At 68.0% G+C, this 26,792-nt stretch overlaps 4 protein-coding genes across 8 annotated transcripts in view; 3 read left to right on the forward strand and 1 right to left on the reverse strand.

Moving 5' to 3' along the window:
* The first annotated feature begins 47 nt into the window (after positions 1 to 47).
* GLIS2 (GLIS family zinc finger 2) lies at positions 48 to 8,982 on the forward strand. The gene is made up of 6 exons (XM_041462063.1): positions 48 to 106; positions 4,594 to 4,972; positions 5,367 to 5,543; positions 6,008 to 6,141; positions 6,687 to 6,805; positions 6,914 to 8,982. The coding sequence occupies exons 2-6, from the start codon at positions 4,610 to 4,612 to the stop codon at positions 7,699 to 7,701; spliced, it is 1,581 nt and encodes a 526-aa protein (XP_041317997.1). The 5' UTR covers positions 48 to 106; positions 4,594 to 4,609; the 3' UTR covers positions 7,702 to 8,982.
* Positions 120 to 4,179, forward strand: LOC121350611 (translation initiation factor IF-2-like). Its single transcript, XM_041462064.1, has 2 exons — positions 120 to 2,719; positions 3,687 to 4,179. The coding sequence occupies exon 1, from the start codon at positions 1,263 to 1,265 to the stop codon at positions 2,358 to 2,360; it is 1,098 nt and encodes a 365-aa protein (XP_041317998.1). The 5' UTR covers positions 120 to 1,262; the 3' UTR covers positions 2,361 to 2,719; positions 3,687 to 4,179.
* Positions 8,928 to 26,792, reverse strand: part of LOC121350608 (mitochondrial import inner membrane translocase subunit TIM16-like) — a 37,516-nt gene continuing 19,651 nt past the window's right edge. For 3 of the 5 annotated variants that reach the window (XM_041462056.1, XM_041462058.1, XM_041462057.1), the window contains 19 exons: positions 16,049 to 16,103; positions 15,789 to 15,846; positions 15,554 to 15,699; positions 15,025 to 15,120; positions 14,818 to 14,949; positions 14,563 to 14,695; positions 14,310 to 14,485; positions 14,127 to 14,235; positions 13,952 to 14,038; positions 13,717 to 13,859; positions 13,541 to 13,645; positions 13,342 to 13,427; positions 13,127 to 13,268; positions 12,928 to 13,017; positions 12,734 to 12,850; positions 12,518 to 12,653; positions 12,332 to 12,423; positions 12,163 to 12,249; positions 11,464 to 12,083 (listed from right to left, as the gene is read on the reverse strand). In XM_041462056.1, the coding sequence (XP_041317990.1) occupies positions 12,078 to 12,083; positions 12,163 to 12,249; positions 12,332 to 12,423; positions 12,518 to 12,653; positions 12,734 to 12,850; positions 12,928 to 13,017; positions 13,127 to 13,268; positions 13,342 to 13,427; positions 13,541 to 13,645; positions 13,717 to 13,859; positions 13,952 to 14,038; positions 14,127 to 14,235; positions 14,310 to 14,485; positions 14,563 to 14,695; positions 14,818 to 14,949; positions 15,025 to 15,120; positions 15,554 to 15,699; positions 15,789 to 15,846; positions 16,049 to 16,103 (1,996 nt within the window). In that variant the 3' untranslated portion in view covers positions 11,464 to 12,077. Of the gene's footprint in view, positions 9,659 to 9,819; positions 9,886 to 10,268; positions 10,409 to 10,826; positions 10,912 to 11,463; positions 12,084 to 12,162; positions 12,250 to 12,331; positions 12,424 to 12,517; positions 12,654 to 12,733; positions 12,851 to 12,927; positions 13,018 to 13,126; positions 13,269 to 13,341; positions 13,428 to 13,540; positions 13,646 to 13,716; positions 13,860 to 13,951; positions 14,039 to 14,126; positions 14,236 to 14,309; positions 14,486 to 14,562; positions 14,696 to 14,817; positions 14,950 to 15,024; positions 15,121 to 15,553; positions 15,700 to 15,788; positions 15,847 to 16,048; positions 16,104 to 26,792 lie in introns of those variants that run through there. The other 2 variants (XM_041462060.1, XM_041462059.1) reach the window with 2 other exon arrangements.
* VASN (vasorin) lies at positions 18,257 to 25,435 on the forward strand. The gene is made up of 2 exons (XM_041462062.1): positions 18,257 to 18,336; positions 22,786 to 25,435. The coding sequence occupies exon 2, from the start codon at positions 22,796 to 22,798 to the stop codon at positions 24,803 to 24,805; it is 2,010 nt and encodes a 669-aa protein (XP_041317996.1). The 5' UTR covers positions 18,257 to 18,336; positions 22,786 to 22,795; the 3' UTR covers positions 24,806 to 25,435.

Raw genomic sequence — 26,792 nt, forward strand, 5'->3', positions numbered from 1 at the left:
GGCCCGGCCGCCCCGCACCGGCCCCGGCACCGGCCCCGGGGGGCCCCGCTCCGCCGAGCCCCGCACCCCGCCCCGCTTCCCGCCCGGCGCTGAGCCCCCGCCGCAGGTACGATCGCGCTCCGGGCACCGCGGAGGGGAGGAGGACGATGAGGAGGATGCTGCCACCGCCGGGGGGAGGGGGGACCCTCCGGGGAGCCCCTTCCTCGCCACCCGCGCGGGTGCGGGGGGTCCCTTGGCACCTGCAGCCCCCCCGCCCAGGGAGCGGATCGGGGGGGACGTGGCCCCGCTGCACCCCCGAGGGAAATGAGGAGAAGGGGCTTCCCCGCTGCCCGGTGGGTGCCGGGGGGGTGGCCGTCACCCGCCGTTCCCCCGCACCCCGGGCGGGTGTCCTGACCTTGGCCGTGGGGCGGGGGCTGCGGCGGGGACGTGCTGGGTGGCTCTGCCCGGTTGCGGCCACCACCGGGGACACACCAGTGTCCCCATGGTGCGAGAGGGGAGAAAGGGTGGCATCGGGTGGGGGGTGCAGGGCGTCCCCATCCCCGTCTCACGCTGGCGGTGCCGCGGCCCGGCAGCCGCCCGTCACCCCGGTCCCCTTCGCGGGGACCTCCTGATCCCCATCATGAGAGGTGACAGTCCCCGCCATGGGGGGTGACAATCCCACAGCCTCGTGGGGCTAAGGCGTGGGGTGGCCAAGCCCAGGCTGTGCCATTGCAGGGTGTTTTGGGAACTAGGACGGTGTGACCCCCCCCTCCCTGAGGTGCCAGCAGCGGGGACCACAAATTGTCCCCGGTGTCCCTAGGCACTGCTGCAGGCGCTCGTTCCCTGCCCCGCATGGAGAAACCCTGCAGTCAGTGGACACCTCCCCTTCCCATGCCTTTGTCACCCAGCTGTCACCGCCTCCCCCAGCCAGGGTCCCCATGTGCCCCCATCCCCACGATGCTGCCGCACCCAGGGCGCTGATCCGCTGGGTGCTGGGGACCACCCCGCTGCTGTCCCCGCCTGCTCCAGCTGTGTCCCCAGGCAGGGGTGGCAGGGACCCTGGCGCTGGCGGCACTGCTGTGGGGCTGCTCCCGGGGTGGCAGGGGGCTGCTGTCAGCCTTCTGCCAGGATCCGCACGGCTTCCACATGCCCGGGAAAGGGGAATCACGGCACCGGCCTCAGCTCGGGGACCTCAGCCATGTCCCCTCCTGGGGACACCTTTGGCAGCTGCCGTCAGCCCGGCTGGCGTGGGGTGACGGGTGCTGGAGGGCCACAGTGACAAGATGGAGCTACCAGCAGGATGTGACCCCCCCCCCCCCAACCCCGCCAGGCACCGGTGGGCTCCTGTGAGGAGTGGCTGTGGCAGTGCCAGCACCATCTGTAGTGGGACAAGCAGCGATGGCGGGTCCCACGGGTGCCCGTGTCCTGCCAGCAGCCGTGGGGACAATGACCCGCATCCTGCCAACCCACCCACGCTGCCCTGGCACGGGGGGCTCCGGGGACTGCCCCCCGTCGCGGCGGTGCCAGCCTGCCGCTGCCAATTGCCACGGCGGCGGAGACCGAGCCCTGCCTGCAGCGCTGGCACCGCTCCCACTCCCCGAGCCCCGGGGTCACCGTCCCCTGGCGATGGCACTGACATCCCGCACCGCCGCCATCCCCGAGCCCACCGCGCCGCGGGAGCCTCTGCCCGCGGTCCCTCTGTACTATTCCTGGCAGGTTTGGGGCTGGAGGGGGGATACACGACACCCCGGCAATGCCAGCAGCCTGGAGACCTGGCACCCCGCCGGCTGCACCGGGGTCACCCCGGGTCCCCCAGCCGTGCCGGCGGCCGGGCAGTGTGGGGGGCCCAGGGGACCCCAGCCTGGCCGGTGGAGATGGAGGGGCTCCCCCCGCGCCCGGGCTCCATCCCAGCCGCCCCCAGCCGGACTGGGAAGCCCCTGGGCCCAGCCCCGCGACGGACTGGTTTGAACTGGTGTGGCGGGGGGGAAGCTGGGCTGGGGCTGGGCTGGCAGCGCCTGGCGCGGGCAGGAGAGGCCATGGGGGGAGAGCAGGCAGGGGCAGGCAGGAGCGGGCAGGGGCCTCGCTCGGGGGCCGCAGGTGCTGGGGCGTCCGGCCAAGCCACCGCAGGGCTTGTCCCCGTCCCCATCCCGGCGGGGCCCCCGCGGCGCCCCGTTTCCCGAGGCCGCGTGGTTTGGCAGCCTCCCGCTCGCCCGCCCGCGGCCGCGCTGGGAGCCCTGGCGTCAGCGGCTGGAGGCCCCTTTCCCACCCGTCCCGCCCGGGGATGGCTGCGGTCCCCACCCAGCACCGCCCGCACCGGGACCCCCCAACCTCCCAACCCTGAGGACGTGAGGACGCGACCGTCGTGGTGGGACCAGCAGTGACGCCTTGCCTGGCCCCATCGTCGGGGGACCATCGTCGCCGGGGGGCCGCCAGCCCCCCGTCCCACTCCCTGGGCTGGGGGTCCTGCTGTGCCACCCAAGCTGTGGGGTCCTGCCCCTGTGTCTCTCTGTCCCCGAGCTGTGCCACCAGGCTGTGGGGCACATGGGGGTTGCTGGAGCCCCACAGCCGTGGTGGGGCTCGGGGGGGGACAGTCCACGGGCACATCCCGCAGTGGGGCGCAGGGTGAAACCCCCCAGAGGGGACGGGCCCCACTGCAGGCAGGCAGGGAAAGCTCAGTGAGTGTCCCTGTCCCGGGAGACGGGACGCTGAGATGGGGCAGCCTCCACAGCGGCGGGAGGAGGTGGATGCTCAGGCGAGGACCCCCCCACTGAAGAGGAGGGACCCGCCTATGGGGCTGACCCCACGGCCGCGGGAGGCTCGGGGTGATGAGATGCTGTGGGGCGGCTCCTCCCACCCTGGGAGCCTGGGACAGGAACCCCCCCGGGGCCGGCCCCTCGGCCAGCACAGGGGTGCAGGCGGGGGGTCCCCCGCCCCGCCGCCCGGGCCCCATGCCCCCCGCGGCTCCTCCGCATTCCTCAGCGTCTGAGCCGGGCTGGACCCCCGCCAGCGCGGGGGGCCCCTCCGGCGGGGCAGGGCGGGGGACGGGCCCCCCGGGGCGGGGTGGGGATGGAGGGGGGCCCCCCCGCTGCCACGTGTGCTGGGTGCGCCGTGCCCCCCGACACGGCCCCTCGGCCGCCCCCACCCTGCCCTGGGCGATGCGGGTGGCCGCGGGGGCACAGCCGGGGGACGGCATCGGCTCTGGCTCGGGCGCTCACTGCTGCACCGAGCTGCCCGTTCTCAGCTGCCCGCCAGATGTGCGGCGGCCGAGCCACGAGGGTGGCATTGTGTTGTGCCATTCCATGCCATTCCGTGCCACGCCGTGCGGCCGGCAGCCCCTGCTCGGCCCCGGCAGCAGCGGCGTTGGCCGGCGGGGAAGGGGCCCCGGCGGGGGAGGAAGCTCTGCCGCCTCCGGGGCTGGGGCCAGCGGGCTCGGCCGCCCGGGTCACCGCCGGGCTGGTGGCTGCCACCGCCCTCCTCTGCCGCTGGGAAAGGCCTCGCTGGGGCAGGCCCGCGGGGACTGACCGACGGACGGATGGATGGATGAACGGATGGGGGGGGGGGGGGGGAATGGGGACACCACAGCTCCAGCTCCGCGGGGGCCCAGGGGATTTGGCAATCCCCGGCAAGGTTTGGTCACGGGCCAAGGGGCTGTGCCGGCGACACGGAGAGGACACACTGGGGACAAGCCTCCACAGCGGCGGGAGGAGGTGGATGCTCAGGCGAGGACCCCCCCACTGAAGAGGAGGGACCCGCCTATGGGGCTGACCCCACGGCCGCGGGAGGCTCGGGGTGATGAGATGCTGTGGGGCGGCTCCTCCCACCCTGGGAGCCTGGGACAGGAACCCCCCCGGGGCCGGCCCCTCGGCCAGCACAGGGGTGCAGGCGGGGGGTCCCCCGCCCCGCCGCCCGGGCCCCATGCCCCCCGCGGCTCCTCCGCATTCCTCAGCGTCTGAGCCGGGCTGGACCCCCGCCAGCGCGGGGGGCCCCTCCGGCGGGGCAGGGCGGGGGACGGGCCCCCCGGGGCGGGGTGGGGATGGAGGGGGGCCCCCCCGCTGCCACGTGTGCTGGGTGCGCCGTGCCCCCCGACACGGCCCCTCGGCCGCCCCCACCCTGCCCTGGGCGATGCGGGTGGCCGCGGGGGCACAGCCGGGGGACGGCATCGGCTCTGGCTCGGGCGCTCACTGCTGCACCGAGCTGCCCGTTCTCAGCTGCCCGCCAGATGTGCGGCGGCCGAGCCACGAGGGTGGCAAAATGGGTGGGGGGGGGGGGTGGAATGGGGACACCACAGCTCCAGCTCCGCGGGTGCCCAGGGGATTTGGCAATCCCCGGCAAGGTTTGGTCACGGGCCAAGGGGCTGTGCCGGCGACACGGAGAGGACACACTGGGGACACCGAAGGGCCGGGGTGGGGGGGCCCGGTGCCATGCCCTGCCCTTTGCCCGCTGCGGGAGGGGGCCGCGGCAGGGTGGCCGGAAGGGACGGCACGGTCTCCGTGCCAGCACCGTGTCCTCCGGCCCGGAGCAGAGCGGGCATTGCCATGGGGCCGGGCTGGGGCGATGCTCTGGGTGGCACTGGTGCCCCCCGGCCCTGCAGTGACCCCTGGGTGTCCCTCGCAGAGCCTACCCCGGCACCATGCATTCCTTGGAGGAGCCCCTGGACCTCAAGCTGAGCATCTCCAAGCTGCGAGCTGCCCGCGAGAAGCGGGGCCCTTCCGGCCCCCGACCCCGTGCTCCCCAGCGCCCGGACACCCCGCCGGCCGGGGATGGCCGAGGGGGCAGCCGGGGGGGTCGCCGGGCCGTGCCAGCCTCGCCGTCGCCCGGGCTCCTGGGACACTCCAGGCTGGGGGAGCCGCGGGATGGACGCTTCCCGGCCGCCGTGCCGGTGGTGGACCTCAGCCTCTCGCCCCGCTCGGGGGGGGAGTCTCCGGCTGGCAGTGCCTCGCTGTCCCCTGAGCGCCAGGGCAGCGGGGACCTGCCCGGCCCCCTCACCCCACACGTAAGTACGGCCGTGGCCCCCCCGTGGTGTCCCCAGCGGTGGGGACTGTGCCCGGATGGTGCTCCCGACCTCGGCAGCGTGCCCGGTGCTGCCGGTGTACACACAGCCCGGGGTCAATGTCCTGCCTGGCCCCCCCGGCCCCTGACCCCAGAGGCATCCCCGGGGCGGCTCCTGGAAGGTCTCTTTGGGGTGACTCTGGGGGTCTCCATGGGGTTTTGGGGTCCCTTGGGGGGAGGGGGATGGCAGATCTGGGGATTTTCTGGGGAGCGTGGAGGGATCTCTGCGAGGTTCTGGGGTTCCTGGGGGGCTGGGAGGAATCTCTTGAAGGGCTCGGGGGGCGTCCATCCAACCTAGCCCTGTCCCCCACTGCTCCTCCCTCTGGACTCTGCTCCAGGATTTCCAGTCCCTGCGCTACATCGACGGCCTCCCCAGCTCCTTCCAGTTCTTCCTGCCGCTGGGAGCCGGGGGGGCCCTGCACCTGCCCCCCGCCGCCTTCCTGCCCCCCAGCAAGGAGAAACGGCTCCCCCCCGAGCTGCCCCTGCCCAAGCAGCTCGTCTGCCGCTGGTCCAAGGTCAGCAGGGAGGGCTGGGGCCGTCGGGGGTTATGGTGGGGGTGTGTGGGAGCTTTGAGGGGTGGAGGGGGTGATGAGGGGGCTGGGACACCACATGGGCATTGCAAGGATGGGGGGCACACAGGGGAATTTTGGGGTTGGGGAGAGGACATGGGGCTGGAAGGCCATGGCAGAGCTCTTTGGGGCTGTGGGCAAGTTTTGGGGCTGGGAGGCCAAGCAGGGACAGTAGGGCTGGAAAGGTGGTGATGGGGAGATGGGGGCTGTGCAAAGATGCTGGGGGGTGATACGGGGCTGGGGGTCATGCAAAGGGCCATTTCCATTTCCCCAAATGCTGGTGCTGCTGCACACAGGGTGCAGGTGGGAGCTGGGATGGGGTGGGGGGCAGGTGCTGGCCATGATGGGGGGACTGGCCCCCCTAGTGCCCCCCCTGCTGGGCTCCCTCACCCCCAGCCTCCTGCCCACAGTGCAACCAGTTCTTCGACCTCCTGCAAGACCTGGTGGACCACGTCAACGACTTCCACGTCAAACCCGAGAAGGACGCGGGGTACTGCTGCCACTGGGAGGGCTGTGCCCGCCATGGCAGGGGCTTCAATGCCAGGTGGGCATGGGGGGCTCCAGGGGATCTCTGGGGGGCTGCTGTGAGGAGGCAGGAGCCCAGCACTGGGGATATGCAGGGGAAGTTTCCATCTGTCCCTGCTTCCCTCTCATGCAGGGTGCGAGGTGCTGGGGGGGCTGGGTGACTGTGCTGGCCTGGATGTCCCTGTTCTCCCACCCCATAGCCAAGGCACCAGGACAACGACTTACCCTGGAAGGCAGGGCTGACTCCCTCCCTAGCATTCCCTCCCCGATGCTTCCACCGGCAGATGGTGATAGGACAAGGGCGAACAGTTTTAAACTAAAAGAGGAGAGATTTAGATGGGATATTGGGAGGAAATTGTTCCCTGTGAGGGTGGGCAGGCCCTGGCACTGGGTGCCCAGAGAAGCTGTAGCTGCCCCTGGATCCCTGGAAGTGTCCAAGGCCAGGCTGGCCAGGACCTGGGATAGTGGGAGGTGTCCTTGCCCATGGCAGGGGGTTTGAATTATACAAGCTTTAAGGTCTTCCCAACCCATTCCATGATTCTGTGATTGCCCCAATCCCGGCAGGTACAAGATGCTGATCCACATCCGGACGCACACCAACGAGAAGCCGCATCGCTGCCCCACCTGCAACAAGAGCTTCTCCCGCCTGGAGAACCTGAAAATCCACAACCGCTCGCACACAGGTCAGCGCAGCCCCCGCCCTGCGCTCGCTGGGGCAGCGGGGGGCTCGGGGAGACGCGGGGGGCACGGCAGGGCTGGCAGACCCTGGCAGACCCGGTGCTGTCCCGCAGGTGAGAAGCCCTACATCTGCCCCTACGAAGGCTGCAACAAGCGTTACTCCAACTCCAGCGACCGCTTCAAGCACACCCGCACGCACTACGTGGAGAAGCCCTACTCCTGCAAGATGCCGGGCTGCCACAAGCGCTACACCGACCCCAGCTCCCTCCGCAAGCACATCAAAGCCCACGGCCATTTTGTGTCCCCCGAGCACCCGGAGATGCTCAAGGTCCACCCGCCTCCCAAAACGCCCCTGGGCTCGGCGGAGGTGCCCTACGTTAATGGGGCGCAGCTCGTCATCCCCAACCCCGCCGCCCTCTTCGCTCCGCCGGGGCTGCCGGCGCTGCCCATCCCTTTGGCACCGGCACCGCTCGACCTCAGCGCCCTGGGCTGCGGGGCTGCGGGCGCGCTGCCCGCTCTGCCCGGCCCCGTCCTGCCCCTCAACGGCGGCCCCTTGAACTTGGCCAAGAGCCCGCTGCTGCCCTCGCCCTTCGCGGCGGGGCTGGGGCTGCCCGTCATGTCGCTGCTGGCCGGCGGGGCCAAGGCCGAGGGGGAGAAGGGCGGCGGGCCTGAGGGGCGGCCGCCCAAGGCGGGCAAGGGGCTGGAGAGCCGGAAGGAGAGGGGCGAAAGGACGGAGCCGGGGCGGCCGCGGGTGCCCCCCGAGAGCCTGGCGCTGCTGCCGGGGGCCGTGCTCGACCTCTCGGCCGGTGTCAGCTCGGGGGGCAGCCCCGAGGCGCTGCCCCCCGGCTGGGTGCTCATCCCCCCCGGCTCCCTGCTGCTCAAACCCGCCGCCGTCAACTGAGGGGCCCGACGATGCCCGGGGTCCGCCGCCGGCCCCGTGGGCAGATCCCGCTCCCGTCTGGGGACGGGGGGCACGGCCCCCTCATCCCCCTGCAGCCCCGGCGGGGCCTCGCTCGTGCTTTTACCCGTCACGAAAGAAGAACGGACTCTTCTGAGAAAAGCAATAATCCCTCGGCGGCCGGAGCCGGCTGCGACCCCGTGCTGGAGGCAGGTGGGGCACAGGGGGGTCCCCCTGCCCCCTCTCCCCCCCGGCCCTGGGCAGCCGGATACGCCGCTATTTATTTCTCGACCAGCCCCCTGCTCCGACAGGGTCCCGCTTGGGCTCTCCTGCTTCCGCTGACTCGGCGTCTCCCTGCCCGACGCCTCGGTGCTGCTGTGGGGGGCTGCAGCCCCAGGCTCCTGCCGCACGGACAGCGGGGCGACAGCCGGGGGACCGGCCGCTCCGCAGCCCCGAGCTGTGCCCGGCCGTGCCATCCCACCCCGCACGGCCGGCACGGCCGCGGGCAGTGCCGCAGCCACGGCACCCCGTGCCGGGCCCAGCTGGCTGGGCACTCGCCGGCCTGGCGCCCGCCCGCCTCCTCCCCGCTCCCTCCCCACGGCCGCCCCGTCCCGCCGCCTCCCCGGCCCTCCCGTGACAAGGCACACGGCCGCGTGTGCCGCTCGCCGGGGCACTGCCCCCCTCTAGCTACGTTCATACCTAACCACGCACCGCGAGCGCATGCGGGCAGCGCGGGCACGGCCGGCAGCGGCTGCCGGGCGCCCGCTCCTCGGGGTGCAGCGGTGGGATGCTCCCGGGTGAGCCCCCGGCCGTGGGGCAGCGTGCCCAGCCTCAGCGCGGGCGCAGCTCGGAGCCCCCCCGGGGTCACACAGGTCCCGCTCGCTCCGAGCCAAGGGGGTCTCCCCAGTCCCGCCCCCCGTGCTGAAGGAGCCCCGCGTGCCCCGCAGGGAGCCGGTCTCCCTGCCCTCACCGGCGGCCGCCCGGCGCTGCCCTAGCCCAGCATGGCTGCGGGCCCTCGACCAGGCCGCCCCGGCCGGTGAAACGTCTCCTCGCTCCTCATCGGTTTGTTGTTGCACATTCCAGGACATCAGTATTTTAACGGTCTCGAAGTGCCTTTCTATCGTAGTTTCTGGGTTGTTTTTATTTTCCTCCTGTTGGGCTCCATCGCTGTTAGCGTAGCGTGTAAGGACTGCACAAGTACGAGATAAGCTAACGACTGTAACACTATATTCGTCCAGGGGAGAGGAAGTTTATTAAGAAAACAATAAAGTGAAGTTGAAGTAAGTTCCTGTTTCAGTCCGTGGTCGTGGTGCCAACGGCAAGGAACCCGCACTGGGGACAGAGGGGTGTGTGGGGGTGGGGGTGTGACCTTGGGGGTACGACTGGCCCTGCCTGACCCCCAGCCGTGCTCCTCAGCATCACTGAAACCCTGCCAACATCTGGGGGGTGAGCTGCAGGTGGGGACAGCCACAGGGTGTCCCCTCACAGCCCCTCACCCCAAGCCAGCAGCCATCCACGCTGGGAGAAGGTAACGGCACAGCACTCCCAGGGTATGGAGCCAGAGGCAGCCGTGTGCTCCACCCAAGAGCATCCAACCTCCCCACCAAAAATAGCTCCTGCAGCCTCCCCCAGTGCCATTTGAGCCCTGGCAGCCTCAATGCCCTGGGGACACCCCTTCTTCCCCAGCTGCCTCCTCCTCCCCGGGCAAACGCAGCCCCTCGCAGGGGCCGATCCCGGCAGGGCAGCGCTGGGCAGGCAGGGCCCCGCTCCCTCCCCGGGTGTGGAGCAGCCAGGCCAGGTGCTGGAGGACACGGTGTTTATTGGCTACCTATAAGTTAAGGGTGAGGGGCACGGGGGGCAGGGGTGGCAGGAGTCACGTCTCGGCCTTCCGCCCCTTCTCCTTGTCGCCCTTGGCCTGGATGCGCAGCTCCTCGTCCAGCCGCTCCTTGGCTCGCACCACCTGTGGGACAGAGGGACACACAGGGATGGGGGGGACACACAGGGCTGGGGTGCCCCCTCCCCTCCCTGCCTCATCCATGGGTATATCCAGGCTCTGCCTGTTCCAAAGCCCAGGCAGGGGAAGGAAGGTGCAGCCCCTGCCCTGCTCCTCCCGGCGCTCACCTTGGACTGCAGGTAGAAGGAGCCTCCCACTGATTTGTCGTTCACCTTGAACAAGTGATCGTAGTTCTGCCGAGAGAAGCTCTGGGTCAGAGGCACCCCCAGCCTTGCCATGCCCACTTCCAAACCCTGGCAGCCTCCCACTCCCCACCGCATTGCTGAAGAGTGATCCTGGGGACATGGCTGGCTCTGCCTGACACCCCTTGGGAGTCCCCATGTTCCCAGCAGGGCACTCCAGAGATCCCACGTCCCTCCCCTGAGCAGCCCCGCTGGGCAGATGCAGAGGCCAAGCCTGGAGGGCAGCTCCAGCAGGGGCAGGGAATCCCCAAACTGTGATTAACTGGGCCCAAGACAGCACAGGAGACCAGCTGCCACCCCCATGCACAGCAGCACCCTTGGAGAGGCCAGGCCCTGCCAGCACCGTCCCTCCCCGGCTCCAAGGAAGCCTCTACCTTCTGGATCTCCTCAGGGTTGAGGCTGGAGACGTTGAGGATCTGCTGAGCTTCCTGGAGGCTGATGCCGATGATCCGGGAGGCGGCAGCGGACTGGGGCCTCTCGGCGCGTCCCCGCGCATCGGCCGCGGCCTGGCTCGCTGGGGACACCAGGCCTGAGTCCCCCGCCACCCCGGCCACCCCCACCCGCAGGCAGCAAAGCCTGAGCACTTCCAGGTGCTCAGACCCCGGTGTCCCCCTCTGTCCCCATCCAGCCACCCTGGGGACATCTGGACGCTGTCCCAGTGCCAGGGAGGTGGCAGGGACCGGGCAGGCACCGTTTGCTACAGGCAAGGCAGGATCACATCCCAGGGATTATCCCACTCTGCCCTTTGGGGTGCCGGGATCTCTGGGAGCCTGGCAGCAGTGCCAGGGTCAGGATGGAGCCGTGACAACCTGGCAGGCACGGCCCGGGGAGGGGGGGCGCTGGGGTGCCCAGGGAAGGGTGGGGGTGAGGAGCAGTGCCCAGCAGGGCAGCGTGGGCACACGGAGCTCACGGAGCAGCATCCCAGCTCCTACCTGCAAACTCCTGGCGCAGCGCCCGCATGAAGGCCCGTCCCACCACCTGGGCCCCCACCAGAATGATCTGTGCCAGGTACTTGGCCTGCGGGGACACCCTGCTGTCACAGCCACCACGGCTCCTTCACCCTGTCACCTCCCCATGGGCCCTGCACAGCCCCATGGGCCCTGTCACCTCTCCCCAGCCCCTAGGGTCTGCTCTGATCACATCTGACCTCTGTCATGGCCGTACCTGGCCCTGTCCCCCCCTTCTCTGTCCCCCCCAGGCCCTGTGACACCTTTCCCAGACCCGTCCCCTCCCCAGGCCCTCTTCCCTCTCCCCTCTCTCTATCCCCGGCCCCATGCCTTGTCCCCTCTCCGCTGGTCCTCTGACCCTCTCCCCTGTCCCTGCTCCCCTCTCCAGTAGTCCTGTCCTCCCTCCTCTGTCCCTGTCCCCCCTGCCCCACGACTTCTTCCCCCTTCCTCGCTCCTGTGACCCCTTCCCCTCTCCCTGTCCCCGCTCCACTGGCCCTGGCCCTCCCGGAACCAGCTGCTTCGCACATTCCCGAGCCCGCTGCCCCTTCCCGGGCCCTGTCCAGCCCCAGCTCTGCTCCCCGTTCCCGATGTGCCCCCGCCGCGTCCCCCTGTCCCCTCTCACCATGTCCCCGCCGCCGCTTCCGCCCCGGCGGTCACGTGGCGGGGGGTGAGGGTCACGGCGGACACCGAGACGGGGACGGCGCGGGCGGAGCGTCCCCTCTGCAGCCACAGCGCCCTCTGGCGGTGTCCCCGCGCGGGAGGCCCGCCGCCGGGTGGGGCGCGACTTCCCCGGCCCGGTCCCCGTGAGCCCCGGTCCCTGTGCCCCCGCCCCCGGTCCCTGTGTTATCCCGGTGCCGGTCCCGGTGTCCCCCCGGTCCCCGTGTTCCCTCCTGCCGCGGTCCCTGGGTCCCCCTCGGTCCTTGTGTTATCCCCGATTTCCGTGTCCCCGCTGTCGGTCCCTGTGTCACCCCGATGCCCGTATCCTTCAGTAGCCGGTCCCTGTGTCGCTCCCGGTTCCCATGCCCCCTCGTCCCCTGTGTCTCCCCCATTCCCGGTCCCCGTGTCCCCCCCGGTGTCCCAGGATCACGGCAGGACACGGTGCTGGTGCAGCGGCTTTAATAGCGGGTCCTGCCCGCCGCGGGCCCTGCGCCTCCTCCATCTCTTCCTCCTCCTCCTCCTCCTCCTCCTGGTCGCGGGCCCGGGGGTCCCGGCTGCTCTGGGGGTGCCGGGTCCAGCCTAGTCCTGCGGGAGGCCGGGGGTGAGGGGCACGGCGGGGCCGGGTAGGACCCAGCCGGGGGTCGTGTCCCCCTCCCGCACTCACCCACTCGTCCTCGTCCACGCCCTCGAAGGAGTCCTGGGGCAGCGGGTCGTCCCTGTTGCCCAGCCGGGCCACCATGGCACTGAGGAGCTGTGGGGAGAGGCCGGGCAGAGCCGTGGGGCGCGGAGCGTCACCCCCGGCCCTGGCGCAGGGTGCTCACCCCAGCACCCACCTCCTCCTTTTTCTGCTCATCAGTCTTCTCCTCCAGGTACACGGACGCAGGGACGAACTTCCGAGCCGGAGCCTCTTTGGGGGCCTCACTCACTGTGAGAGCGGTGTCACCATGGGGCGGGAGGCTCTACCCCATTGACTAAAGCCCCCTGAGGGCCGGGGGTCCTCGCCCAGCCCCTGCACCCACCTGGCACCATGTCTGCGGGGCGCAGGCTGGCGCGGCGCTGCTGCCCGTCCTGCCCGTCCAGCCAGGCACCCGCGCCCAGGGCCGGCTCCCACCACACGCGGGTCGGCGGGTAGAGATCGTCCTGGAAGTACTCCTTCTGCGGGGACAAGGGGCGCTCAGGGGGGTGCCCTGCCTCCTGTCCCATTCCAAAACACAGCCAGCCCCCCCGACACCTACCTTGACGCGTGGCACGTGGAAAGCCACGGGCTCCAGGGTGCTCTGCCCCAGGCGCAGCGCCCGGGCAAACTCCACCTCCCGCACTTCGCACACCGTTTTGGGCAGGAAGATGAAGCCCTGGTGGGGTGGGGGTGTGAGTGGGGTCTGGCAGCACAGGTAGGGGGTCAGGGACAGGCAGCAAATCCCCCCTTTACCTTGTGGGGTTCATTGGAGGTGAAGCTGTTGCACTCAAGGAAATAGGGGGGCTCGGGGGTCACTTCATAGAGGAAGACTCTGGTGTCACCCTGGGGATGGAGCGAGTTAGGGGCTGTCAGGGGGACATGGAGGGTCCCTCCACACTGTGGGGTGCTGAAGGCAGGGAGCCCCACAGTTTTTTGGAGGGCAAGCCCTCACCTTGCCAGTGAGGAAGACGACGCTGGTATCCTCATCGTAAAAGGGCAGGAGGGTGGAAGGGGCCACGTCCAGACCAAGCACAGACAAGGGTCCTTCAGGCAGGGCCTGTGCCCGGTACAGGAGGATCCTCCTCTCGCTGCGGCTGTGGGGAGGTGACAGTGAGAGCAAGCAGTGTCCTCAGGTTTCCCTGCCCTGGTATGTGTCCCCCTCCTTACCTGTCAAAGCCGGACACCAGGAGGTAGTCACCACCACAAACCCAAACCAGGCGCGCTCCGCGTCCCCCCTCGGGACCTGGGCCCTCCTGCATGGAGTGAAGGTCACCCTGCCTGCTCCAAGAGAGCTGGGGGTGCAGTCATGTGCCCATGGGGAGGGTTTCCTGCCCACACCCCCAGCTCTCCAGTGCTGGGATTGTACCTGTTGAGGCTGAGAGCTGCGCCGTGGCTCGTAGAGCCGTACCCGTCCATCTTTGCTCACTGTTGCCAGCTTCTTCCCATCAGGGCTCCAAGCCATGCTGAAAATCTGGAGAGACAGATGTTGTGCAAATGTCCCAAAGTTGCCTCTCAGGTGTCCCTGGATTTCTCATCCCTTACCTGATCCGTGTGTCCCTGCAGGCACAAGACTTCCCGGCCGGCGCTCAGCTCCCAGATCCGCACGGTCATGTCATAGGAGGAGGAGACCAGGAGATTGGATGCCGTGGGGTGGAAGCGGATGGAGTAAATCTTTTCCGTGTGACCTGGAGAGGTTCAGCAGTGCGTGGCTGTCCCCAGCTGTGGGTGCCACCAGGCTGGTTTGTCCCCACCGTGGGGTGCTCAGTAGTCCCCTCACCTCGGAGAATAGCTTCAGGCTCCTGCAGGGTCTCCTGCAGCCCTCCCTCAGGGATCCGCCACAGCCGGATCTTGGCGTCCTCGCCCGCTGTGCCAGAAGGGATGGGCAGTGGTTACTGGGTGATCTGGCATGCCTGGAGCTGGGGGACTCCCTGGCAGGGCTGGCATACACGTACCGACAGCGAGGCGCCGCGGGTCGAAGGGGTCCCAGGTGAGGTCGGCCACGGCCGTGCCATTCTGGATGGTGGGCACGGCCACGTCGGGGAGACGGCCGGGCTTGGAGAGCTGCGGGCGAGAGCCGGGGGTCAGCGGCACGGCACACCTGGCACCGTGCCGGCCTCCACACCTCCCCGGGCTACCTCGAGGACGGCGATCTGGCCGCCGGCAGAGAGCAGGGGCAGGGCGACGCGCTGCTGGTTGGCGCAGAAGCCGTCGCACTCGCCCGGCGTGGTGAGGCTGAGCCCCCGCAGGTTGGTGAGGTGCTGGTCCCGGTGCAGCACCCGGCCCTGCGCGTGCCGGAAGCGGGAGCTGGGCCCTGCAGCGGGCGAGGGCTGGGTGAGCGCCCTGAATGCCCCGGGTGGGGCACCCCGAGCCACCCCACTGCCTGCTCACCCAAAATGCTCTGCAGGGACTTCTGGCTGGGGCTGCTGGCAAAGCCACTGGAGGGGCCGGTGCTGGCTGAGAGGGAGGTGGCCGCGCTGCCTGGTGAGGCCAGTGAGGATGGTGAGGAGTAGCCACTGGCTTCCTATGGGAGAGAGAGCCCAGACAGGGGTGCTGGCACCCTAGCCTTGTCTTGTGGGGTGAGGGCAGCAGGGACCCCCCCCCCCCTTCAGCACTCAGTGCACTTTTCCAGCACCCCATGCTCACACTCTGGTCGGGGTCGGTGTGGCCAGTGTCGGTGTCTGTGTGGCCGGCGTTGGTGGGACCGGTGCCAGCAATGATGGGGGATGTGAAGGTCTCCATGGATCTCCATGCAGGGTGCAGGCTCACCCTCCCCACCTGCACCAAGCACAACGGTGAGCATGGGGCAGTGGCAATGCCACCAGCAAGGACACCCCCCCAGATGACACAGACCTGCTGGCTGTCCCCTGCCCACCAGCCTTGGGCATCGGTGGCTGGCAGCATCCCTGTGCAGTCAGGGAACAGATCCTCATGGAACTCCTGGACAGACTGGGGGAGAGGGGATGGCGTGAGATGGGTGTTCCCAAAATCCCACACCCTTTGTCCTGCTGCAGCTGGGGCACCCCTGGGCAGCCCCAGACACTTCCAGCACCCAGACCACACTACCCAGCACCCAAACTTCAGCTGCTTGAAGTGCCCAGCACCCACTGCACAACAGCACCCAGCAGGTGGCACCCAGCTGTCAGCATCCACTCTCCAGCACCCCAGTCCTGCATGCAGCACCCAGACTCCCAAATCCAGCACCCAGACTCTGCAACCCACCACCAGCATCCGGGTTTGACCTCCTCTCCTGCTCTCCCCAGGCTGGGGACTGGGGTCTCACTGCAGCCAGGTCCTTTCTGTCATCCAGTGCTGGTGAGGTGTCACCCGTGAGATGACACCAGGCACGTACGAGACAGTGCCACCCACAGGGCCCCCTTACCTTGCGTGGCACCAGGTAGCTGACAGGGACGAGGGCGGTGTCAGTGAGCTGCAGGACACGGAGCACCTCGCAGGCCATGACATCCAGGGCCAGGCGTGGCACGGCCGCCAGGCCCCGCGTGCTGCCCTCTGTCCGGCACTGGGTCACTGCGGGACAGGCAGGGTGGCCGTGGGCTGGGTGGCCAGGCACTGGTGAGCCCCCCGGGGGAGATATGGGTGGGAGGGGACCTGCTTACCCTGGGTGAGTGCTGCCTGTGTGGGGGACACCTCGAAGCAGTAGAGGAGGTTTTCTCCCTGGAAGAGACATTCCAGGGAATGAGCAGGGAATTCTGCCCAGGGAACGAGTAGGGCTGTAGGAAGCACCCCACTGCACCCACATGCGACTTCCTGTACTCCACTGGTGCACCCACATGTACCAAGCTACACCCCACTACACTCCCCTGCATCCTCCTGTCCCCCCAGTGCCCCCCTACACCCCCCAGTCGTGGGACCTCACCTTCCCCGCCAGCACCAGCAGCCCTGTGTCGGCGTCATACAGCGGGATGGTCACCCTGCAAGGGAAGGGTGTTCTGAGCCAGGGGCCCCCATGGGCACAGCGCCCCCATGGATGTGGGGCTGGATCCTGTTCCCCCACTGGTGCACACCCCACACCCCGTCCTGGGGAAGCGTGGAGCAGGATAAGGCCGTGCTGCGATGGGAGGGCAGCAGGCTGCTGGGCTGGTCCCCAGGTGACAACCCTCACTGTCCCAGCCTGGGCTGACAGCTTGGCAGCAGGGTGTCACTGCCACCTGCTTCCAGCCCCGGCTGCACAGCCATGGGGCATCCCGCTCCCTGCCCTGCTCCCTGTGCCCGGCCACGGCACCCGGCCTCGCCCCGGGAAGCCTCCGGCACCCGCAGGCTCACCCCGAGGGCGGCCGGGCCGGCTTGGCCAGTTCGGGGCGGGCGCGTGGCACACCCGGCTCACCTGCGGAGCCGGCCAGCCCCGGGAGTGCCCTGCGGCCCGGCTGTGCCAGCTGGAGCGTGTCCCTGCTCCCTGCCCTGCACTCTGTCCCACACCGCAGCCAGGGTGCTCCATGGCTGGGGGACGCTCGGTGGAGGAGGGCACCACAGGGAACACTCGGTGGCCTGAGGGGACAGTGGTGACAGTAGCACAGAGGCACTCTGTGCCTTCTCTCGGCAGGGGTGGAGGAGGGAGCGCCGCAGGCACAGACCAAAGGGACAATCTATTACTTTCGGTTGACATTTCTGTGGCTGTGCCAAGGGGAGAGAGCTGCTCCATGCCATCCCATGCCATGAAGGATATCTGATATGGCATGGTCCTGCCCCAAGACTGTTGGCACAACCTAGGCAAACACCACCAGGATGTCTGGGGCAGGCACCGGCGTCCCCTGTTCTGCTGTCACCACAGTCACCAGCACTGCCACCACCACAGTGGTGGAGGTCGGGGACAAGGGCAACCTGAGTGCCTGGTTTTCCTGGCCCAACCTATGCCATCCTCACCATGCTGAACAGAGAGCATTGCCCTGCTGTCACAGGGGCATGGGACAGCCCTGCAAGAGCCACCCACTTTCCACTGTCACCTGGCACATGGTGGCAGGAGCTCTGTGGACGCCGGGGGCATGGGGGGACTGGGACCCCAGGGCACTGGGGCTCACGGTGCCAGAGTCCCTGGTTACCTTGGGCACACTGGATATGGGGGTCCCTGGGCACTCCAAGGACACCCAACCCAGACTTTGTTGTTACCACGGTTGCCAGGGGGTGCTGGGGATATGAGGGAGACACCTGTACCTGGATCTAGCCCTATACCTGTGTGTGCACACACCAGGGGTGCCCCAGGGATGCTGAAGGTCCTGGGGGGCCCTGGAGGGTTTGGAAGGTCTCGGAGCTTCCAAAGATCCTGTGGGTCCTGGGGATCTTTGTGGGTCTGGGGAGCCCTGGGGTAACATGGACTTCCCAAGGGGTCTCAGAAGTCCTTGTGACTCTGGAGGCTCCTGAAATCTCAATGTCCCTGTGACTCTGGGAGGTCATGGGGTTGGAGGTCCCTCTGGAGGCCTCTGGGATCCTTGTGACTCCCAGGTCCCAGAGGTCCTGGAGGTGCTGGGGGCCGCTGTGACTCAGAGGTCCTGGGTGCTCGGATGGTCCCTGTGACTCTGAGGTCCCAGATGTCCTGGGTATCCCAGGGGTCCCTGTGAGTCAGAGATCCTGGATATCCCGAGGGTCCTTGTGGCTCTAAAGTCCCAGAGGTCCTGCAGGTCCAGGGGGTCCCTGTGACTCAGAAGTCCTGAATGTCCCGGGGACATTGTGCCTCCCGGGTCCCGAGGGTTCCTGTGACTCCAGGGTCCCAGAGGCCCTGGATGTCCCCGCGGTCCCCAGGGCTGTAAGGCCCCAGAGGCCCTGGATGTCCCCGCGGTCCCCAGGGCTGTAAGGCCCCAGAGGCCCTGGATGTCCCCGCGGTCCCCAGGGCTGTAAGGCCCCAGAGGCCCTGGATGTCCCCGCGGTCCCCAGGGCTGTAAGGCCCCAGAGGTCCCGGGGGTCCCCGCGGTGCCGCCCCCGTCGGGCCCCAGGTGAGCGGGGGCGGAGCCTCCGTGGAGGCCGTGCCCCGCCCCACCCCCTCGGTGCTCGCAGCCAATGGGCGCCCGGCGGGAGGGCAGGCCCCGCCCCCGCGGTTTAAATACCGCCCCCCGCGCCCAGCGCCGCCAGAGAGGGGAGTGCTCGCCCGGCCGTCGCTGCGCTGCCGCCATGGACTGACCGCCCGCCCCGCAGAGCCCCGCACCGCCCGCCACGGTGAGTCCCGCGGCCGCCACACCGCCCGACCGTCCACACGGCCACCGGGGCTCTGTGGGGCGGCAGCCCACGGGTGGGAGGGGGCTCTGCCGGGCATCCGTGGGCTCAGGGGGCGGTGGGGCCCGGGGGGCCCTGGTGGGCCCGGCCGTGCCGTGGGACTCCCGGTGTGCCTGGGCACCCAGAGTGACAGGGTGACACTGGGGCCTCGGCTAAGGGTCGGCATGCCTTGTTCCCTGCGAGGCCTCAGCTGAGCCAGGGGCACCCGGCTGGCCCCTGCCTCGGCTGATGGTGGGGCCTCGGCTGGGCTGGGGCGGTGGCACTGCAGTGGGCTGGGACAGGGGTTCACGGAGGGCTCTTGCTTCCCTGTCCCTGCCTGTGCCTGTTTTGCCGTGGGATGCGCTGGGGTATGGCCCAGGGATCCTGATCTGGTGCTGCATCCATCGCAGGCAAGGGGAGGGATGTATTTGGGGCTGACATGGAGCGTGGCTCCATCCGGCATGGCTGAGTGGCAGTGAAGCGCTCCAGACCCACACGGGACCAGCATGGTCTTGGGCCCATCCCATGCTTGCTCTGTCCTGGCAGATGTGGCGGCTGGGCTCTCCTGCTGGGGTCAGGCAGAGGTGGGAGCTGCTGGCAGCAGTGTCAAACACCACCCTCCTCAGTGGAGGGCTTGGCTGGGGTGGGGTTTGGCTGCCCTCGTTCTGCTTGTCCTCAGGGGCTGCTGTCCTGGGTCACTGACCTGCTGTGGGACCAAGCGGGTCCCCACGCGGTGGCGACAAGGGTTTCCCTCTGGCTGGCACAGAGGGGGATGGGTGCCAGCAGGGCCACTGGCCAGCCTGGCACCGGGAGGCAGGGATACGCCACCGCTTCTTCTGCCGCCAGCTCCTGCGCACTTCATTGTCACCTGGTGTGAGTTCGGAGGGTGCTGGCGCCCGTCACCCTCTTTGGGTGTCACCTCTTTGTCTTTGGGTGTCACCTCTTTGGGCCACCATGGGGTAAATGTCCCTTTCCACGCCTTACTCCCTCTCAGGCTGGCAACAGCCACAGGAGCCAACACATGCCAGCAGAGATGCTCCAGTTCTGAGACTCTTCCCAACCAGCAGCCCCCCAGTAGAGTCCCCCCCATACTTCTCGCCTTGCCAGCGTGCCCCACGCCCACAGGTCTCATCCTGCTGGGGCTGGGGCGGCCGGACTGCCCTGACCCAGCTGTGCCGCTGCCCACACGGCGCTGGGCAGTGCCGCCATCAGGGATGACACTAATTACTGTTTTCCCCCGCGCCACGCCGAGGCCGGCCGGCCTGGCCGGGTGGCCCTGACGCAAGCGCTGCCTGCCCGGCTGGCTCTGCCGGCGGGACGCGGCACGAGGAAGCGCTCGGGGACAGCCGCGGCCGCCCCAGTCACTGCGGAGGAATCTGCCCGTGCCGCCCGGGCCACGCGTGGCACCATCGCCGGCCTCCTCCCACCCTCCGCCGGCGTTCCGGCTCCTCCCGAGGCGGTTTGGCTGCCGGCAAAGCGGCTCTGCTGGTTTTTCTCCTTGCCGGCACCTGAGATGGGGAGCGCGGCCGGGTCAAAGGGGCAGGAGGGGATGGAGGGGCTGGCGAGTGCTCCGGGGAATGCAATAACCAGGCCTGCATTCCTGCGGGGCTGCTGCGGAAACTTTAATTAAATAGGGAGGGGAGCGGGAGGAGGTGGGAGCTGCGGCGGCGCAGGGTGGGTTGAAGGGGAGGAGGATTAAGGGCTTAATCCTGCACATCCCCCCGGCTGGCTCGGGGGAGGGGGCACGTGCTGACATCGGCTTGTTTTGAGGGGTGTAAGGCAGGGGAGCAGCATCTGCATCCCACCCGGCAGAGGCACCGTGTCCCTCCCTGTCACCGCACACTGCAGGGCCCCCGTCCTTCCTGCTCTGGTGCCACCGGCCGAGGTGGCAGCCCACGGGCCAGCAACAACGCTGGCTTTGTCTGCACTTGCCGGTGCGGGAAGGAACATCCCGGCTGTGCCTGCTTCCCTGAGGTCCCCAAGCAGAGGGGAAAGGCAGGGACTCTGCAGCTCCTCCAGCCTGTCCTGCACAGGTGTCACCCTGCAGCGCGGGGACATCGGCCTCGTCCTTAAAAACAGGAGGCGGGTGCAAAGCACCCTGCGAGTGGCAGCCCTGGGCGGACAGCGCGGTGGCCCAGCCCGGGGGGCTGCAGGCGGGGAAGGGGGGGTGACACGGCACTCCCACCCCAGCAGGCTGGCAGGGAAAGGCTGAGCCGGGACTGGGGGAATCTGAGCCCAGATCCTCCCCGCAGCCGGAAAATATGAATAATTCGGCAAATATCTGCGGTGCAGGCGCGGGGGAGCCCAGCCAAGGCAGCAGCAGGCCGCTGGCAGGGCGGCCCCAACACCTCCAGCAGAAACGGGGCCCCCTCTCCGCCCTCGGGGACCCTGCCAGGACCTGGGGAGGCTGTTCCCCTGCCCCCCGTTTCTGGGGCTGTCCTGGGCTGGGGGAACTCCTCTCTGCCTTGCAGCAGCATCGTGCCGGGAGGCGGGGCGCGGGCGGGATGCTGGCGTGTGCCGGCGGAGCGGGCGATGCCGGGGGGCGGCGGCGGAGGCTGCGGGGCCGTGCCAGCCTGCCCGGCGCTCGCGGCCAGGCGCGGATGCGCGGCCGCGGCCGGGCTGGCCGAACCTGCCCGGAGCGGGGAGCCTGGCAGACGGGGAGGAAATGCCAGCGTAATTAAAGGGACGAGAGAGGCTTGGAGTCAGCAGCTGGTTGCAGCACGGGACACGTCAGCGAAACCCGACCCTGGCATTGCAAAACCAGCCCCGGCCTCGCCAGCATCCCGCAGGCCTGGCCCCGCTCCGGCGCTGCCCACCCGGGCGGGCTGGCACGGCCGTAGCACCGCTGGCATGCCAGCACCCTGCACCCAGGGCTCCCACCAGCCAGCACGCTCTGGATGCTGGAGCCACCTCGAGGGGTGCTGGGTCTGTCCCCAGCCCCAAACAGCACTTCACAGGGTCTCCATGTTGTGTTTTTAACTCTGCTGGCAGTCTGACTGTGATGTGGGGTGCAGGAGCACCCGACACTGGTGAGGGGGCTGGGGGCTGAGCTGGGCTTGCTGGGGAGAGGATGCAGTGATGGTGACCCCTGGGTGACAGTGACCTCTTGGATGTGGCTCAGCTCCTCCCCAGTGTCAGGGGCTGACGGCACAGGTCATGTCAGGGCAGGGCCGGCCGGGCCAAGTGACTCAGGCGGTTGTGGTGACCCTGCCCAGCCGTGGGCTCACCCCACCCTAAGGGGGGGCCGCTCGGGAAGAGGCAAGGACAGAGCTGGCCGCTGTATTAACCCTGTCTAACACCCCGGCAGGGGGACAAGAGGACACAGCACGGGTTCAGACCCTCCTGGCTCAGGATATGTTGTCCCTGCACTGCTGATGGGGCCGGGGCAGGCGGCACGTGCTGCTGTGTGACCTGAAGCCCCCCACACACAGCGGGGGCCCCTTGTGAGCCACAGGAGGGGCGTTTGCCTGGAGCTCCGACTGCTCTGAGCAGGGGGGAGGTGGCAACACATGGGGCTGGGGAAGGGTTCCGCCTCTTCCTTGCCCAGGGATTCTACTCTGCCACTTCCCCCTGACCCTGAGATGGAGTGCCAGGAGATTGTGAGTCTCTGGCCCAACCCAGTGTCATTAAAGGGGCTGAAAGATGGGGCTGAGGGAGGAGCCCTTTGGGACACAGCTGCTGTGACATTGGCCAGGGCATCCATGGGGAGCTGGGGTTGGGGTGGTTACAGCCTTGGTCACCCCAGAGCCTCCTCCCTCTATCCCTGCTGACCCAGCCCTCAAGGGACAGGGGCACAGCCCACGGTTCTGTGCTGAGTCCCTGCAGTTTAACAGTGAGGGGAACAGCAAGGTGACCTGTGGGGACAGGGGTGTGGTGGGGGTGAATATGAGCCACTGTACTCTGTGGGGACACAAATGGCTCCTCCAGCCCCACACTCTGTCCCCTGTCCCCAAGAGGGGCTGCTGTTGCTGATGATCTGGGCAGGAACAGGCCCTGAGGGTGCAGCTGCTGTGACGATGGCACAAGCAAAGGGTTAAGCTGAGCTCTACGCAGGGGAGGCTGGCCATGCTCCCACCCCTTCTCGGTGCTCTGATATTCTCCGCATCCCCTGTGTTTGATTTGCACCCTGCTGAGCAGCTGGGGAGGTTGGGGCCCTTGTGAGTACTGGGAAAGGTCTTGGTGCTCCACCGAAGACGGCCCCAATACCAGTGGGCCGTGTCTCATGGTAGAACCTGGGGTGTGCAAAGGTACCACATCCCCAGATCCTGGGGGTTAGAGAGGGGGGAGCATGGAGCTGGGGTGGGCAGCCCCAGAGGCAGAGTGGGGTTCAGAGGTGCCCCACAGCCCTTCCAGCCCTGGGTATCCCCCAGCAGGGCCCATCCCCTCACCCTGGCTGCGCTTGTCTCTCCGCAGAGCTGACACCATGAAACAGCTGATCCTTTGCACACTGCTGCTCTTGGCCCGTGGGGAGCTGGCCAGGGCATGTCCTGCAGGCTGCCAGTGCCATGACCCCAAGACCATCCTGTGTGCAGCCAGGCGGGGTCAGACGGTGCCCCAGGGGCTGCCCCCCAGCACCCTCTCCCTCTACGTCTTTGAGAACGGCATCACAACGCTCAGTGAGGACAGCTTTGCAGGGCTGCCTGCCCTCCAGCTCCTGGACCTCTCGCAAAACAAGATCACCAGTATCCAGAGAAACATCTTCCAGCCCCTGACGGAGCTTGTCAATTTGGACCTGTCCTCCAACCAGCTGCAGGAGATCACCAATGAGACCTTCCATGGGCTGCGGCTGCTGGAACGGCTCTACCTGCAGAGGAACATGATCCAGCACATCCACGCTGCTGCCTTTGACACGCTGGAGAATCTGCTGGAGCTAAAGCTGCAGAACAACCAGCTCAGGGCTGTGCCCCCCCTCGACCTGCCCAACCTCCTGCTGCTGGACATCAGCTGGAACAAGATCCCTGCCATTGCACCAGGGGCTTTCCATGCCGTCAGCATTGAGTCCCTGAAGATCGCAGGGCTGGGCCTGACGAGCTTAAACGAGGAGCTCTTCCAGGTCCAAAACAACCTCCACGAGCTGGACATCTCTGACAACCTGCTGGAGCGTGTCCCAGCGGTGCTGCAGCGGCTGGGCAGCCTCACCAGGCTCAGCCTGGCCGGCAACACCCGCATCTCCCAGCTGCCGGCTGAGCACTTCCAGAGCCTCCACAACCTCCAGGAGCTGGACATCAGCAACCTCAACATCAACACCATCCCTCGGGATTTCTCCAGCTTCTTCCCCAGGCTGCGGGCTGTGACAGCTGCTGGCAACCCCTTCAACTGTATCTGCCAGATGAGCTGGCTGGTGCAGTGGGTGAACACCAGTGGTGTGGTCCTGCGGCGCCCTGAGGAGACACGCTGCCACTTCCCCCCCAAAAACTCCGGCAAGCTTCTCCACCACCTGCAATACATTGACTTTGGCTGCCCCACCACCACCCCCACGCCCACCACGCCCCGCACCACCACGCTGCCACCGCCTGCGCCGCTGCCCAGCACCCACCGCCCGCCGCCACCCCCCAGCACCGCTGCACCCACCCTGAGGCCCAGAGAGCCCCAGGGCAGCTCCACCTTGGTGCCCTTCAGCGGTGCCCCGGCCCCCACCAGCCCCCCAGTGCCCATCTGTCCCCCCCGCACGTGTCTGAACGGCGGCACCTGCCACCTGGGTGCCCAGAACCTCCTGGAGTGCCTGTGCCCCGTGGGCTTCGCTGGCGTCTACTGCGAGGTGGAGGTGAGGGGAACGACGGCAGCCCCGGGCACACCAGCCCTGCCACCTGCCCAGCGGGTCAGCATCGCCCAGGTGGGCAGCACCTCTCTCAAAGTGGACCTGCACAACTACATCCAGTCCAAGGCACAGCTGAAGGGCATCCGCCTGAGCTACCGGAACCTGTCGGGGCCGGACAAGCGGCCGGTGATGCTGCGCCTGCCGGCCTCGCTCTCCGAGTACACGGTGCGGGCGCTGAAACCCAACTGCACCTACCGCGTCTGCATTGGGGCGCTGGGCGAGGCCCCCAAGGAGGAGCACTGCGCCGAGGCACACACCCTGCCCCTCAGCCTGCAGCAGCACTCCCCTGTCACCCAGAGCCAGGACCCCAACCTCGCCCTGATCCTCGTCCCTGCGCTGGCTGCCATGCTGCTGCTGCTGGTGGTGGTTACCGCCGCCATGTACTACTGCCGGCACCGCCGCGCCAAGGCACACGCTGGCGTTGGGGTAGACACCGGCCCACTGGAGCTGGAAGGGGTGAAAGCCTGCCTGGAAAACGGGGATTTGAGCAGCCACGGCTGCAAGGTGCCAGAGGCGGCGATGCTTTCTGGTGGCTCTGAGTGTGAGGTGCCGCTCATGCAGTCGCACTACCCCAGCAACAACAACACCCCGGGGCTCAAACCCTCCTATTTCTGAACCCACAGGGCTTCCAGAGCCTTGGACACAGGAGAGCTGAGCTCCAGTGGCAGCACCTGGCCGTGTCCCTCTGGGATACGGATTGCCAAGGAGCTGACTGAACTGAGGCAGAAACACCCCCATCCCACAACGTGCAATTTCCGAGAGGCTGCTATGCTTCGGGAGGAGACACGAATTTTACTGCTCTGTGCCTTGATTTCTGTGACTCTACCTAGAACGTGGGTAGCGGAAGAGAAGGGGGGGTTAATTTGGGGGTTGGGGGGGCTTTTTTTAGCTCCTGCTAAAGGGAAAGCTGCTGTGACTGGGCTGAGGGACGCCCACGTGCTGGTAACAAGGGTCCTTCAGCGGAGCACGGCCCATGACTCGACTCCCTGGAAGCTGATGTGAGCAATACGGCCCGGCCGAGGTGCTGGGACCCTCGGGACCCCCTGGGCCAAAGGAAATGCCGAGCAGGCAAACCGGGAATTGAAGCTTTAAGAACTCAGAGAGAATATTTATACATTGTTATTTCCCATTTCTTCTGGGAAAACTTTTTTTAGTACAGGTTTGTGTACATCTCTTTTGTAAGGCCGATCAGAAGGGTGTCTTTTTGTAAAAAAAAAAAAATAATTAAAATGACAACAACGAGAAGTTCTGTGCAGCCCTGAGCACCTCGGCAGACACTGCCCGTCACAGGCAGGGGTGTGGGCAGTGCAGCGTGTCCCCTGCAGAGGAGCGGGAAGGTCAGCCGTGTCCTCCCGTTGTTGTTGGCGAGCACTGGGATGAGTCAGGGCAAGGGAGGGGGCAGTTTTTCCTACTCTGGGCGTTTTTACCCCTAGGACGCTGCCCCCCACCTCGGGCGCTGGGGAGGTGTTCCCAAAACAGAGGCCACGGGGTTCAAATCAGCCCCTGCCCTGCGCATCATCCAGCCTTACTTCATCCCTCCCCGCCTGCCAGATGGCTGCGGGGCCAGCTGCGGGACAAACAGCCCAGCCCAACCTCCTGACGTCACCCGCGGCGGCACCGGGACCCCCAGATCGCCCGTGACAAGTGTCAGCCTGCGTGGCCCCCCATGCCGGGGACCGCCGCCAGAACCCCCGCTGCCCGGCCCCAGGAGCAGCCGGTTGTGTGCGCTGGCCCCGGCGGGGTGGGCTGGGAGCCGACGCTCGGCAGGTTCCCGCTGCCAAGTGGTTTCTGCTCCAACCCTCTGGTTTTAATCGTTTTCCAATCCTTTATCTTTCGGGCTGGAATTTTCCAGGTTGGGGCCCTGCCCGCCGAGGTATGTTTGATTTGGAGAGAATGAGCACAGCGCGGGGCTGAAGCCGAGGGTCACCGCCGTGCCGCCCCGGGCCGGCCGCCCCGCCGCAGGACACGGCCCTGACCCCCGGCCCCTCGGTGCCGCTCGCCGGGGCAGAGAGCGGCTCTGGATGCAATTAGGGGCGCGGGGCGTCGGCGGGGCCGTCTGGCGCAGCCCCCTGGCTCCCAGGTGGGCTTCCGGCAGGGCTGGCTCCCATTAGGGCCGGCGCAGCGGCAGGAGGGGCCCCTCGCCGGCGCGGGCGGCTCGCTGCGATGGCCACGCTCGCCCGCTCAAAGGGCCCATTGTGGTCCTCTCCCCACAGATTTTTCAAATTAACATCCCAAATTCCTCCCAAAATTGCTGCTGTGTAAATATTTTCACTGCGAGCTTTGTATATTTTCCAGCCTCGCGAGGAGGAGAGAAGAAAAGTCCCTGGCGGAGCCGCGGCCTCGCGCCGGGTGCCCCCGGCCGGCCGCCGCCACAGCCCCCCGAGCCCGGGCCAGCCCCTGGCGTGTCCCCGCCTCGGCACCGGCGTCAGGAGCCCTCCAGCCCCTCCTGGCCCCTCACTTCCCCCCTCCTTTACCTCCATGGTATGCCCTTCCCCTAGCGAAGCCGATTTCCCCACTCGCAAGTAGCCGAAGGTTTGCAGGGTCGGCCCCCCCATGCCAAGTGTGTGCGGGGGACCCCTTGGCACCTCAGCTGATTCCATTG

This window comes from Pyrgilauda ruficollis, unplaced genomic scaffold, assembly GCF_017590135.1.
Source record: "Pyrgilauda ruficollis isolate IOZ18807 unplaced genomic scaffold, ASM1759013v1 scaffold16, whole genome shotgun sequence".
In the NCBI taxonomy this organism is placed as follows: Eukaryota; Metazoa; Chordata; class Aves; order Passeriformes; family Passeridae; genus Pyrgilauda; species Pyrgilauda ruficollis.

Bases quoted from the DNA above. Each gene is read 5' to 3' on its own strand.
- LOC121350611 (XM_041462064.1), top strand. From the start codon at position 1,263: ATGGAGCTACCAGCAGGATGTGACCCCCCCCCCCCCAACCCCGCCAGG.
- GLIS2 (XM_041462063.1), top strand. From the start codon at position 4,610: ATGCATTCCTTGGAGGAGCCCCTGGACCTCAAGCTGAGCATCTCCAAG. The intron at 4,973-5,366 runs GTAAGTACGGCC...ACTCTGCTCCAG, and splicing joins CCGGCCCCCTCACCCCACAC to GATTTCCAGTCCCTGCGCTA. The intron at 5,544-6,007 runs GTCAGCAGGGAG...TCCTGCCCACAG, and splicing joins TCGTCTGCCGCTGGTCCAAG to TGCAACCAGTTCTTCGACCT.
- VASN (XM_041462062.1), top strand. From the start codon at position 22,796: ATGAAACAGCTGATCCTTTGCACACTGCTGCTCTTGGCCCGTGGGGAG.